The sequence below is a fragment of the Argopecten irradians genome, chromosome 1, assembly GCF_041381155.1.
Source record: "Argopecten irradians isolate NY chromosome 1, Ai_NY, whole genome shotgun sequence".
NCBI lineage: Eukaryota > Metazoa > Mollusca > Bivalvia > Pectinida > Pectinidae > Argopecten > Argopecten irradians.
Window position 1 is genome coordinate 42,606,508 of NC_091134.1, and position 12,889 is coordinate 42,619,396.

At 37.3% G+C, this 12,889-nt stretch overlaps 1 protein-coding gene across 4 annotated transcripts in view; it reads right to left on the bottom strand.

Annotated features, from left to right (window-relative positions):
• LOC138328709 (cytochrome b5 reductase 4-like) overlaps positions 1–12,889 on the bottom strand; it is a 45,683-nt gene that overhangs the window by 14,778 nt on the left and 18,016 nt on the right. For 2 of the 4 annotated variants that reach the window (XM_069275490.1, XM_069275491.1), the window contains one exon: positions 7,366–7,394. The exons of the other annotated variants lie outside the window; for them this stretch is intronic. In XM_069275490.1, the coding sequence (XP_069131591.1) occupies positions 7,366–7,379 (14 nt within the window). In that variant the 5' untranslated portion in view covers positions 7,380–7,394. The remainder of the gene's footprint in view (positions 1–7,365; positions 7,395–12,889) is intronic. 4 annotated transcript variants of the gene reach the window in all.

Consider the following 12,889-nt stretch of genomic DNA (forward strand, 5'->3'; position numbering starts at 1 on the left):
ATAGTCTCCTATAATCCTAGAATAATTTTGATTATACATTACAACTACAGCATACAGGTGTGCTACAAACCCAATATTTAGGTTAACGTATCAAGGTAGCTCCATAAAGGGCAAAAGTAGAGCAAATTTTGCATGCCCAGGTACATTTCATATTACAAAGATTTTACTTTATTTTGAAATGTTTCTGATATTCAAACGCTTAATGTTTTTCTTGCACATATAATGTGCGCTTGCTTTTTCAATTTTCATTTTTATTTCAAACTGAGTCCCAGAGACTCCCATATTGTGATCCAGGAGTTCACAGCAAAAGTTTTGTTTTAGAATTAAAGAAACCCAGTGCCATTAAAACAAGAGGCCCCAGAGGGCCTGTATCGCTTCACCTGGTTTGTAATGCCAAGTAATGTTCTGAATACAGGTTCATTGTTTCTTTTCTGAGAAGTAATTTTAATATTAACCCTCTAAATCCCCTATTGAGCCCCACACACTCCTGCCCCCCAGGGGGTCAGAGCCAAAATTTATACAAGTTCTGTTCCCCCATGTTTTAGATTTACCTCTATTTCCCCTATTGAGCCCCATCCATCCTGCCCCCCAGGGGGCCAGAGCCAAAATTTATACAAGTTCTGTTCGCCTTCCCCCAAGGATGTTTGTGGTTAAATTTGGTTTACAATCCATGCAGAACTCTAGGACCTGGTAGCGATTTAAAGGATTTACCTCTATTTCCCCTATTGGGCCGCGCCCTTCCTGCCCCCAGGGGGTCAGAGCCAAAATTTATACAAGTTCTGTTCCCACTCCCTCAAGGATGTTTGTGGCCAAATTTGGTTACAATCCATGCAGAACTTTAAGGACAAGTAGCAATTTATAGGATTTACTTCTATTTCCCCTATTGGGCCCCATCCATCCTGCCCCCCTGGGGTCAGAGCCAAAATTTATACAAGTTCTGTTCCCCCTCCCCCAAGGATGTTTGTGGCCAAATTTGGTTACAATCCATGCAGAAACTCTAGGACAAGTAGCGATTTATAGGATTTACCTCTATTTCCCCTATTGGACCCCGCCCCTCCTGCCCCCGGGGGATCAGAGCCAAAATTTATACAAGTTCTGTCCCTCATCCCTTAGGGATGTTTGTGGCCAAATTTGGTTACAATCCATGCAGAACTCTAGGACAAGTTGTGATTTATAGGATTTACCTCTATTTTTCCCCTATTGGACCCCTGCCCCTCCTGCCCCCGGGGGATCAGAGCCAAAATTTATACAAGTTCTGTCCCTCATCCCTTAGGGATGTTTGTGGCCAAATTTGGTTACAATCCATTCAGAACTCTATGACTAGTATCGATTTATAGGATTTACCTCTATTTCCCCTATTGGGCCCTGCCTTTTCCTGCCCCCGGGGGGTCAGAGCCAAAATTTATACAAGTTCTGTTCGCCCTCCCCCAAGGATGTTTGTGGCCAAATTTGGTTATTACAAGTAGCCATAGCAAATTTGGACATGCCAGGTACATTTCACATATTACAAAGTTTACTGTATTTTAAGAAATGTTTTGATATTTCAAACGCTTAATGTTCTTTTCTTGCACATAAATGTGCCCTTTTGCTTTTTCAATTTTTCATTTTTTATTTCAAACTGAGTCCCAGAGACTCCCATATTGTGATCCAGGAGTTCACAGCAAAAGTTTTTGTTTTAGAATTAAAGAAACCCAGTGCCATGGAAAACCGTGTTAAAATAATGTACAAAAACTAGAACTGTCTTTTAGACAAATATATCCTCACACCCATATATCAAACTGGAACTGGATGTGACAAAACACAACTGGACAGGACAGAATGGGATGGGGCAAATATGGGTTTCTTCCACCATTCACTGATTTGTCAGCGATTTTAGCCATGAGATATTTCTTTGTCAACCTTTTTAACCTGAAGTTCCAGTAAAACAATTATGTTATGTCATGACTTCATGCGGTGTGTAACTATGGCCTGCATTGTTGATGACATCATCGATATTGATGTGCATTCGATGAAACTAGGTTCATGTAAAATAGTTCTTTTAAGGCTATTATCTCATCTTTTTCTTTTGTATATGGGAGAAAAACCCTACCTTTGAGGGTGTGACAACAAAATTACAACCCTCAGGGAATTCATGAGTGTAGATGGAAGTCTCAGCAAGCCTCGGGTCGGACATTCATGAACTACCCCTCAGGTTGTGATTTTGTTGCATGTCACACCCTCTTGGTAGAGAATGATTCTATTACTGCCGTTCTATCATAAGATTGCACGATTGTGTTACAGTACTAGTGTATGTAGTAGATTACATCGCTACATGTTACAGGTGAAGTGCCTATGTGACACACATTGTGATTGGCTGAGTTGATCTAAAAATAGAAGAGAAAAAGCATAGTAAAGCTGTTTTTTTTAGCCTGCCATGCTTGGTCTCATTTTCTTCCGATATTCGACGAATTTAACAACTTCTTCACTGACCTTTGTTGGTGTCATGATAGACCGAACACGTGGAAGCAGAGAACCATGCTGTTCCTCGCACAACTTTGCGATGTTTCCGACAGGTGGATTTACAAACGTCGGCCGCTTTAGATATATTTCCATAGGACACCCCATGCCATCATTGTACATTTTCACTACCCTTTCGCGTACTTTTAGATCGGTTCGTGGCTTTGACATGTCAACATATGATCGGTTGAGGACTGCTTCTAATTTTGGCTGTGATCGGTTGAACCGCTTCTAATTTTGGCGAGATTAAAATAGTAACGTAAACATGTATGAACACACATGTAACTTACCGGTAACTTATGATATGCACGCGTTGGCAGCTTAGCGATCGACGATTTTTAGTACTTCCACACTTTTTTATTCAGTATAAAGTTCAAATTCAGAGTTAAATTGACATTTTAAATATACCTTACCATAATTATGAAACTGGACAGTTGTTTTAGCAGATACTTTCTTCTTGACCTTCATATTTATTCATTAACGGTACCAGTATTATCATGTTTTTAAAAATCAATATTATGTATTCTTCTACAGCTAGTATAACCTGATTGTGTGTTATCTCTTTCCATGTTTGATTTTTTTTTCAATCATCTTATTTATATATTTACAACAGCTATTTCAGGAAACTCTGTCAGTCAAGTTTATTACAGCGCGAATTCTATATATCAGCGTTATTTATTTTTACAGCGTAATACTTCTATTTTACAAATATTAATTTTTCAGATGTTTATCTATGAACATTTGTAATTGTTTCGACTTACTTACAACGTCCCGATTGCACAAATAGGTTGCATTGTGTAACGTTTCTTTATATACACACTTCAGCCAATCACAATGCGTGTTACATAGACACTTCACCTGTACCATGTAGCGATATAATCTACTACAGTGAGTCGATACACTAGTACTGTAACACAATCGTGCAATCTTATGATAGAACGGCAGTAATCTCTATATGCCCACTTACCTATTCCATAGTGGGGGCATGAAAATATTAAGCATACACTTCACCATCACGCAGGAATTAAGTTAAAAGCACACTATAAGTAACTTATTTGAAATCACAAACATTTACAAGAAAATTACCACGTTCTCTCTGCATAAAATGATGACTAAAGCCAGGTAAGATGTTACTGAGACCAACTGTGAAGTTTTAGAAAAAAAAAATATTTAAAACAATAAAAAATAATTAATGTGGCCCACAATAAATACAAACTGAAACGATATGAAGAAGTTCATGGAAACTCTTGATTTCCAGAAAATATCACGACACGATCAATATAGGCTTTAGCCCTATATACGAAATGCTTCGTTAATTGTCGTGACCCAATCGACTTCGCACGGGAAAAACAGAAACAAACATGTTAGCCGCTGCAGAAAATGTGTAGGCCTATACACAGGGACCTGGCACCATTTCAGTATATATATGTATTATAGTATCTATTATTATTCTTTAAGATAAGATTCAAGATGACAGGTATGTTTACCAGACGATCTTTGATCGTTGGATATCGTAGGTTTATCTGCATGGAATAATGTCATAATAAACGACTAGGCCATTGGTACAATGTTCAATTTTTGTATATATATTTGTGATTACAAAAAAAACTGACAAATTACGTATATTGGGCCTTTAAAAATAGTCAACTCTTACAGATAATAGTTATGGGGAAATTAAAGTTTTACCTAGAGCATGTATATTAATTGTAACACTACAAATCAATTAGATGTGAAAGGAATTTACAATCTACTTTAGCCACAAGGTTGATAGATTCCGTTTTAAGTCTTCTTGTTAAGATGGCTTACCAATTTGATCAATACACTTCTGTCCGTTTATAAGGCAATTAATTACCGTGACCTCAATTTGTATGACAATAATGAACCAAAGAGTCAGAAAAATGGCATGCAGCTTCTAAATTTACAAACAACATTAAACAAAACAACAGAGAAATGTGCAGGAAACCACTATGGTGTTGTTGTACAGTTGCATTGCACACTACATGAATGATTATTTCAAAATTCATTCTTATAAGAGAACAGAATTAAGATTTTTATATCAGTTAGATGTGTAAAGTAGTGACTTATATTAAAGTAATTTTTCTTACATTAATTTAAGGGTGTATCATATACTGGTTTATTATTTTTTTACATCAATGAAAGGAGTAATGCTATACGAATGTGTTTCCATTACAAAAACCAGAAGTATAGTCATTAGGACCTAAAAGAGGAAGAAATGCTATGGGAACACTAAGGGTTTCAGATCAACATATTGCCAAATCACCCTATCTGCTGACATTTCAATGAAAATCAGCTCTCAATATATAAATCCATCAGGAAGGATTCCCAGGGGAAAATCTCACAAGCTTATTCCTCTCCTGATGCTATTCTACATCAATATATTCATGAGATTACTAAGCCTGAGCTGGTCAGAACTAGCGAGATGAGCGGGTGTATCAGGCCAACAGAACTGATTTGGAGAGATAAAGACATACACAGATATTGACTCAGACCTATCACACTTATATTGACTTGCAAACTAAAATTGCTTTAGATCCAAAGCAATATCTGAGGCTCGCAGTATGCAGTCAAACGCAAACAATTCCACTACAATGCAAATACCAATGGCAAGTCCGGGTTGACAGCTATCAAATTGAATCCTCCTTACTCACAGGCCTTGCTAATCACATATATATATCGGAAACCTGAATAACAATATACCATAGAAAATGTAATCAACAAGTCTGTCGTCAATTTCAGACTGACTGGTACTGAACATATATATTCTGTGAAATACTGACACATTTTTTTGTCTGCAGTATTGACATCACAGTAAAATGTCTATAGTGTAATGTAGTGGGGCCGCAGGCCGAGTGGGTAAGATGTCTTGGCACATTACCACAAGCTCTCCACCTCTGGGTCACGAGTTTGAATCCCATGTGGAGCAATTGCTGGTCAGTGGTTTTTTTCCAGGTACTCTGGCTTTCCTCCAGCAATAAACCTGTCACATCCTTACATGACCCTGGCTGTTAAGAGGACAATAAACCGAACCAAGTATAATGTATATATGGTATCCCAGATAGCCAATTATACTGGTTGAGTGGTTTATGTGTTCTGACCTATGACAACTAGTTCTCCACCTCTGGGTTAAGGCCAGCGTGCCTGAGTGGTTAAGATGTTCTGACCTATGACAACTAGTCCTCCACCTCTGGGTTAAGGCCAGCGTGGCTGAGTGGTTAAGATGTTCTGACCTATGACAACTAGCCCTCCACCTCTGGGTTAAGGCCAGCGTGCCTGAGTGGTTAAGATGTTCTGACCTATGATAACTAGTAGCCACCTCTTGGTTTAGGCCAGAGTGCCTGAGTGGTTAAGATGTTCTGACCTATGACAACTAGTCCTCCACCTCTTTGTTAAGGCCAGCGTGGCTGAGTGGTTAAGGTGTTCTGAACTATGAAAACTAGTCCTCCACCTCTGATTAAGGCCAGCGTGGCTGGGTGGTTAAGATGTTCGGATCAATGACAACTAGTCCTCCATCTCTTGTTAAGGCCAGCGTGGCTGAGTGGTTAAGATGTTCTGACCTATGACAACTAGTCCTCCACCTCTGGTTAAGGCCAGCGTGGCTGAGTGGTTAAGGTTGAATGTGTTCCAACCTTTTACAACTAGTCCCCTAAACTAATGTGGTTAGCTGCCATGTATAGACTGTAGGTTAATGGTTTTTTTCACAGTGGATTACATACAGCTTTCCTCCATCCCCTTAACCTTACACCCGCCCCTCAGGCCCCCAGGGGGTCAGCCCGACCATTTGTACAATTTTCAGTCAGTACTCAATAAGGATGCTACTAGTCAAATTTTGTTAAATTCTGACCAGCAGTTATTGAGAAGAAGTCAATTGTTGACGGACTAACAGAGGACAGGCGCTAGACACCACGGTATCGCATAAGCTCAACTTGGTCCTACGGACCAGGTAAGCTAAAAAAAACACCACTTGATAGAAATGAGAAATTAACAGCAACAAACTGTTAAACTATATGGTGGCAGCGAATCTTTGCATTCTTTTGGCATGCATATCTATATTTTAGGGAAAACTTTTTATTACAGTTCCTTCACCAGGAATAGTGATAATGAATTTTAGTTGTCAGAAGCACATGGTTTTAAGGATATGTTTAGGCAATCCAAAAAATACTCATTAGAAATCAACAAGAAAATTACTTCAAGATATGACAACAACAGAACCTTCTATTACCGTGTCTCTATCAAAGAAAATTATGTTTACTTAATTATATATGTCTTGGCAAAGTATTTCTTTAAGGAATTGAAAAATCAATGATCGTACATGCAGCGCTATATTATATTAATTACGCAGCTTCAATTACTCAATAAACCTCAAGAGCTAGGCTTCTCGCTAATCGGGTAGTTAATCTAATCAAATCAATTTTGTAATGCATAGCCATGAGTATATAAGTTTTTATTTATCACATAACCAGTAAAATAAGGATATGCCAAAATGGTCCATTTCATTCATAAAGGCAGAAAAAATCTTTCCTGAAAGTGGGTAAATCAAGAATATTAAGTCTAATATCAATCAGGATGTCATAAAATGCTTTTGAATTTACAATAGTATAATTTCACACATGTTTTATAATAAATATGACATATGGCGTGATGAAGTTTTAAAAGAGGTCAGCTACAGCTATGTAAATAAAACAGATTTACAACACCAAGAGACAGTAACCAAATCATGCAGATATACTTCTAATATTGTAGAAACTACTCCGAATATACTACTGGTTAAATACCAGACTCTACTGGGTAGATACCAGACACTACTTGGTATACTCCCGATACTACAGGGCACACAACACTGCATCCTACCTGGTACAGCCCATGGCAAAGCTGGTCAGCTGCGGGGGATAAAACAGATACATCAATACCTAACAACAATATGGCATTAATACATACAAGAGTGTACGTGTAACATCCATGTATATTGTAGGTGTGAAACCAAAACAAAACTGACATTCTGATAAGCATATAGGGTAGTCGTGTTGATGTGGATAGTCACCAGGCTATTAACTGACAGGAATAATATACCAGTAGTCATGCGATGTATGAAGTCCTACATATCAAATGTAGTTGAATCCTGTACCATTCTCTTCCTTAAACATTAATAGAAGACAAAACAATAGTTGCCTTTATAGAAACTAAGGGAAGTAATCCTGAAATCTAACATAAATCATACCCTTAAGTATTTGTAGCAACTAATGACCTTGTGAATGATAGCAAATTCCAGTTGACAAAACTTTTTTTATTTAGTTTGATCCCATATGCAATGAGTATAAGAACAAGTCTCAGTAAAATTAGAGTTACATTTGTAGATACCAGTAAAATTGGTCAAAGTGTAGACTAAAAATATCAAAGTCCAATTAAATCCACCCCTAAAATATATACTAGGACTTGGTAAAGTATTTGTTTTCACCCCTAAAATATATATAGGACTTGGTAAAGTATTTGTTTTCAACCCCTAAAAATATATACTAGGACTTGGTAAAGTATTTGTTTCCACCCCTAAAATATATACTAGGACTTGGTAAAGTATTTGTTTCACCCCTAAAATAGGACTAGATAAAGTATTTGTTTACTAGGACTTGGTGATAAAGTATTTGTTTCCACCCCTAAAATATATATACTAAAGTATTTGTTTACACACCCCTAAAATATATATAGGACTTGGTAAAGTATTTGTTTCCACCCCTAAAATATATACTAGGACTTGGTAAAGTATTTGTTTCCACCCCTAAAATATATACTAGGACTTGGTAAAGTATTTGTTTCCACCCCTAAGAAAATATATACTAGGACTACTTGGTTTCCACCCCTAAAAATATATACTCCCGATAAGTATTTGTTGCACACACTAGGACACTGCCTAAAAATATACCTGGTACAACATGGCAAAGTTTCTGGTCAGCTGTGGGGGATAAAACAGATACATCAATACCTAACAACAATATGGTATTAATACATACAAGAGTGTACGTGTAACATCCATGTATATTGTAGGTGTGAAACCAAAACAAAACTGACATTCTGATAAGCATATAGGGTAGTCGTGTTGATGTGGATAGTCACCAGGCTATTAACTCACAGGAATAATATACCAGTAGTCATGTGATGTATGAAGTCCTACATATCAAATGTAGTTGAATCCTGTACCATTCTCTTCCTTAAACATTAATAGAAGACAAAACAATAGTTGCCTTTATAGGAACTAAGGGAAGTAATCCTGAAATCTAACATAAATCATATCAAAGTCCAATTAAATCCACCCCTAAAATATATACTAGGACTTGGTAAAGTATTTGTTTTCACCCCTAAAATATATATAGGACTTGGTAAAGTATTTGTTTTCACCCCTAAAATATATATAGGACTTGGTAAAGTATTTGTTTTCACCCCTAAAATATATACTAGGACTTGGTAAAGTATTTGTTTTCACCCCTAAAATATATACTAGGACTTGGTAAAGTATTTGTTTTCACCCCTAAAATATATACTAGGACTTGGTAAAGTATTTGTTTTCACCCCTAAAATATATACTAGGACTTGGTAAAGTATTTGTTTTCACCCCTAAAATATATACTAGGACTTGGTAAAGTATTTGTTTCCACCCCTAAAATATATACTAGGACTTGGTAAAGTATTTGTTTCCACCCCTAAAAATATACTAGGACTTGGTAAAGTATTTGTTTCCATCCCTAAAAATATATACTAGGACTTGGTAAAGTATTTGTTTAACCTTTGTCTATGTGCTCTGACTGATGCAAAGACTTTCTAGACCAATTTTCTGTTCAAGTGCATCAGTTAAAATTGGTCCGTAATGTTGACCTTGCTTGATTACCATCAGAGGTATTTAGACGAGGACTCAGAGCAGTATTCCTCTTATAGTTCAATACTTATAGCTTAGAACAAGCAGCATACATATGGAAGTTTCATTACAAAATCAAAATCTCAGAAAACAAGCAACAACATTTCAAAGTAATATAACTTATTGTGTACAAAGGAAAATGTGTAAACCTGCAATCCTCTTAGCAGGAATTCTGTGTTAACTGACTGACTGACTAGTTCCACTTGTATCATCGCTTTATTCCCAATATACCAACCAATCATAACCAAGTTAATCTAGCAAACAGCCCAACGACTAAGTATTTTACATTTAAAGGTCCACTACCTTTGCAAAACAGAAATTGTAAGTTTTTTAAAATTAAGTATATCAATGGCAAAAGAGAATGTTATAATACCAACAAAATGCAAGATTCCCTGTGTAAGCTATGTTAATAGTGAAGATTCATTTCACTGTTTTGCTGGCTTGCACAGTGATTATCAATCAACGTGTGGTAAGGACAACAGCAGGAAACAAGTGTACAAAGTGCCATTGTAGATATTGCCTGTACAAAAGTGTCACTAAAATATCATCTGTACAAGTGTCATTAAAATTATACCTGTAAAAGTGTCCTTAAGATAATACATGTACAAATGGCACTCAGATGTTACCTGTACAAGTGGCACTCAGATATCACCTGTACAAATGTCATTAAGATAATACCTGTAAAAGGTGCACTCAGATATCACATATACTATTGTCACTAACTTATTACCCTTACAAATGTCCTATTTTCCGTATACATACCAAAAACTACAGGTTGCTGTCAGAGTTGCCAGTCCACAGACAGAGTTTTGATCAATTGTCGGGAAGCTTCAAAGGTACCCACAGCAACATGTTATTGATTATCAAAGAGTCCAGTAAAAACACAACCCAGCCTTTCTACCCAGTGTCCAGTTATTAACACAACATGACCGGCATTTCGTTTTCAGGGAATTAGCAGTCATTAGTTCCTCGTATGGAGCAATGTAATTAACTAGATGAAGAACCAAAATGATCAGAGAAGTCTTACAAGTCAAACAAAGAATAATCAAGTGATTTCTACAGCATTTCCTCTCGTTCTACTAGACTGCAGGGATGCCTATAATTTGCCAATGTTTGTGTGGGTTTATAATCAACTTAAGATACATGAAATACAACTTCATTGACAATTGAACCATTACACCTCAAGAATTTAATTTGACTATCACTATGACAAAAAAGACTGATCGTCAGACAGTATGTAGCCACGTCTTGTGCTTGCACATGCATGTGTACCTATTTATATGTCTTAGCAAACATTGTAGCAAACACAATACAAGAGGCCCATGGGCCTTAACGGTTATCTGACTATTGTCACAATACAATACCTCCAAGAATATAGTAGTGGCAAACAATTAAGGCGATACAAAAGAGTTTTTTTATTAGAAGAAGTTCAGGTTCTGATATATTTGATGTCCATACAAAGACAGAAGAGCAGTCCAACATTTATCAGCATTGTCAGAAGGACTCCTAGTGCGATCTGCAGTTTGATATTGACTCTTACATCCATAAAACGATAATATTTACAACAAGAGGCCCAAAGGGCCTTAACGGTCATCTGACTACCTTGGCAATAGTAAAATTAATTATATATGGTGTCACTTTGTCAGGACCATATCAGGATCATTTTCAATTTCTTTCAACAAATTTTATTTCAAACAAGAAGCCCAAGGGCCTTAACATATAGGAAATTAATTAGATATAGTGTCATGGTAGCCATCTTCGATTTGTGATCAACCAGAGATGTAACGATACTTTGTCGGAACCATGTCAGGATCACTTCATGCAAGTTTCAGCCAAATCGCACCGGTAGAACTTGAGAAGAAGTTCAAAATGTGTTTTCAAGATGGCGGCTGTAGCGGCCATCTTGGATTTCGGATCGACCCGAAAAATAACAACACTTTGTCGGGACCATGTCAGGATCATTTCATGTAAGTTTCAGTAAAATCGCACCGGTAGAACTTGAGAAGAAGTTCAAAATGTGTTTTCAAGATGGCGGCTGTAGCGGCCATCTTGGATTTCGGATCGACCCGAAAAATAACAACACTTTGTCGGGACCATGTCAGGATCATTTCATGCAAGTTTCAGCCAAATCGCACAGGTAGAACTTGAGAAGAAGTTCAAAATAAGTTTTCAAGATTGTAGCTGTAGCGGCCATCTTGCATTTCGGATCGACCCGAAAAATAACAATACTTTGTCAGGACCATGTCAGGATCATTTCATGCAAGTTTCAGCCAAATCGCACCGGTAGAACTTGAAAAGAAGTTCAAAATGTGTTTTCAAGATGGCGGCTGTGGCGGCCATCTTGCATTTCGGATCGACCCGAAAAATAACAACACTTTGTCGGGACCATGTCAGGATCATTTCATGCAAGTTTCAGCCAAATCGCACCGGTAGAACTTGAGAAGAAGTTCAAAATGTGTTTTCAAGATGGCGGCTGTGGCGGCCATCTTGCATTTCGGATCGACCCGAAAAATAACAACACTTTGTCGGGACCATGTCAGGATCATTTCATGCAAGTTTCAGCCAAATCGCACTGGTAGAACTTGAGAAGAAGTTCAAAATGTGAAAAGTTAACGCACGGCGGACGGTTAACGCACGGAGGACGACGACGGACGAAACATGATGACTATAGGTCATCCTGACCCTTCGGGTCAGATGACCTAAAAACAAAGGAAAACATTCAGCATTCAGAATACTGAAAGTTGGGCTTATAAAACTTAAGTTAGTATATTTTTGATATTTGATTTAATTGGTCTAACGTCCTATTAACAGTCAGGGTCATATAAGGTCATGTTAGGTTTAGATAGTAGAAGAAAGCCAGAATACCTGGAGAAAACCCACCGACCAGCAGTCAGTACATCTTAACCACATTCTTTCACGATCAGTACATCTTAACTACATTGTTTCACAATGTCACATCATCGTTTAAATGATTCCTGGACTGTACAGCCAAAGAAAATAGCCTACATGTCATATTAAACGCTCATAACATATGGAAAAATAATACATAAATAAAGTCAATAGATATCAGACAGATCATGTGATAAAAATGTGTATTTGCATCAGTTCTGCACAATACAACTGAGATATGGCTGTATTAAACAGAAAATGTGTTCACCAGTCTGTCACATAGCTCAGTCTGTGTCAACAGGTTTATTTAACTTTAAAAGCATTCATAAAAACACCCTATTAATGAACAGCTATGCTGGTTTAAGAACATAAGTCAGAAAACTCAACGAGATAAATATCACTGAACTACTGAAAGTATCTGGCCACTGACCCACATGGGTTTCATACTTCCGACCCAGAGCATAAGGGTTAGTGATAGAATGTATTAACACTTGCCTGAGTAAATTGACCAATCATCAGGTGATCACAATATCTAGGCCTCGTGCTTGCACATGTACAGGTACCCATTCAATGTCGGAGCAA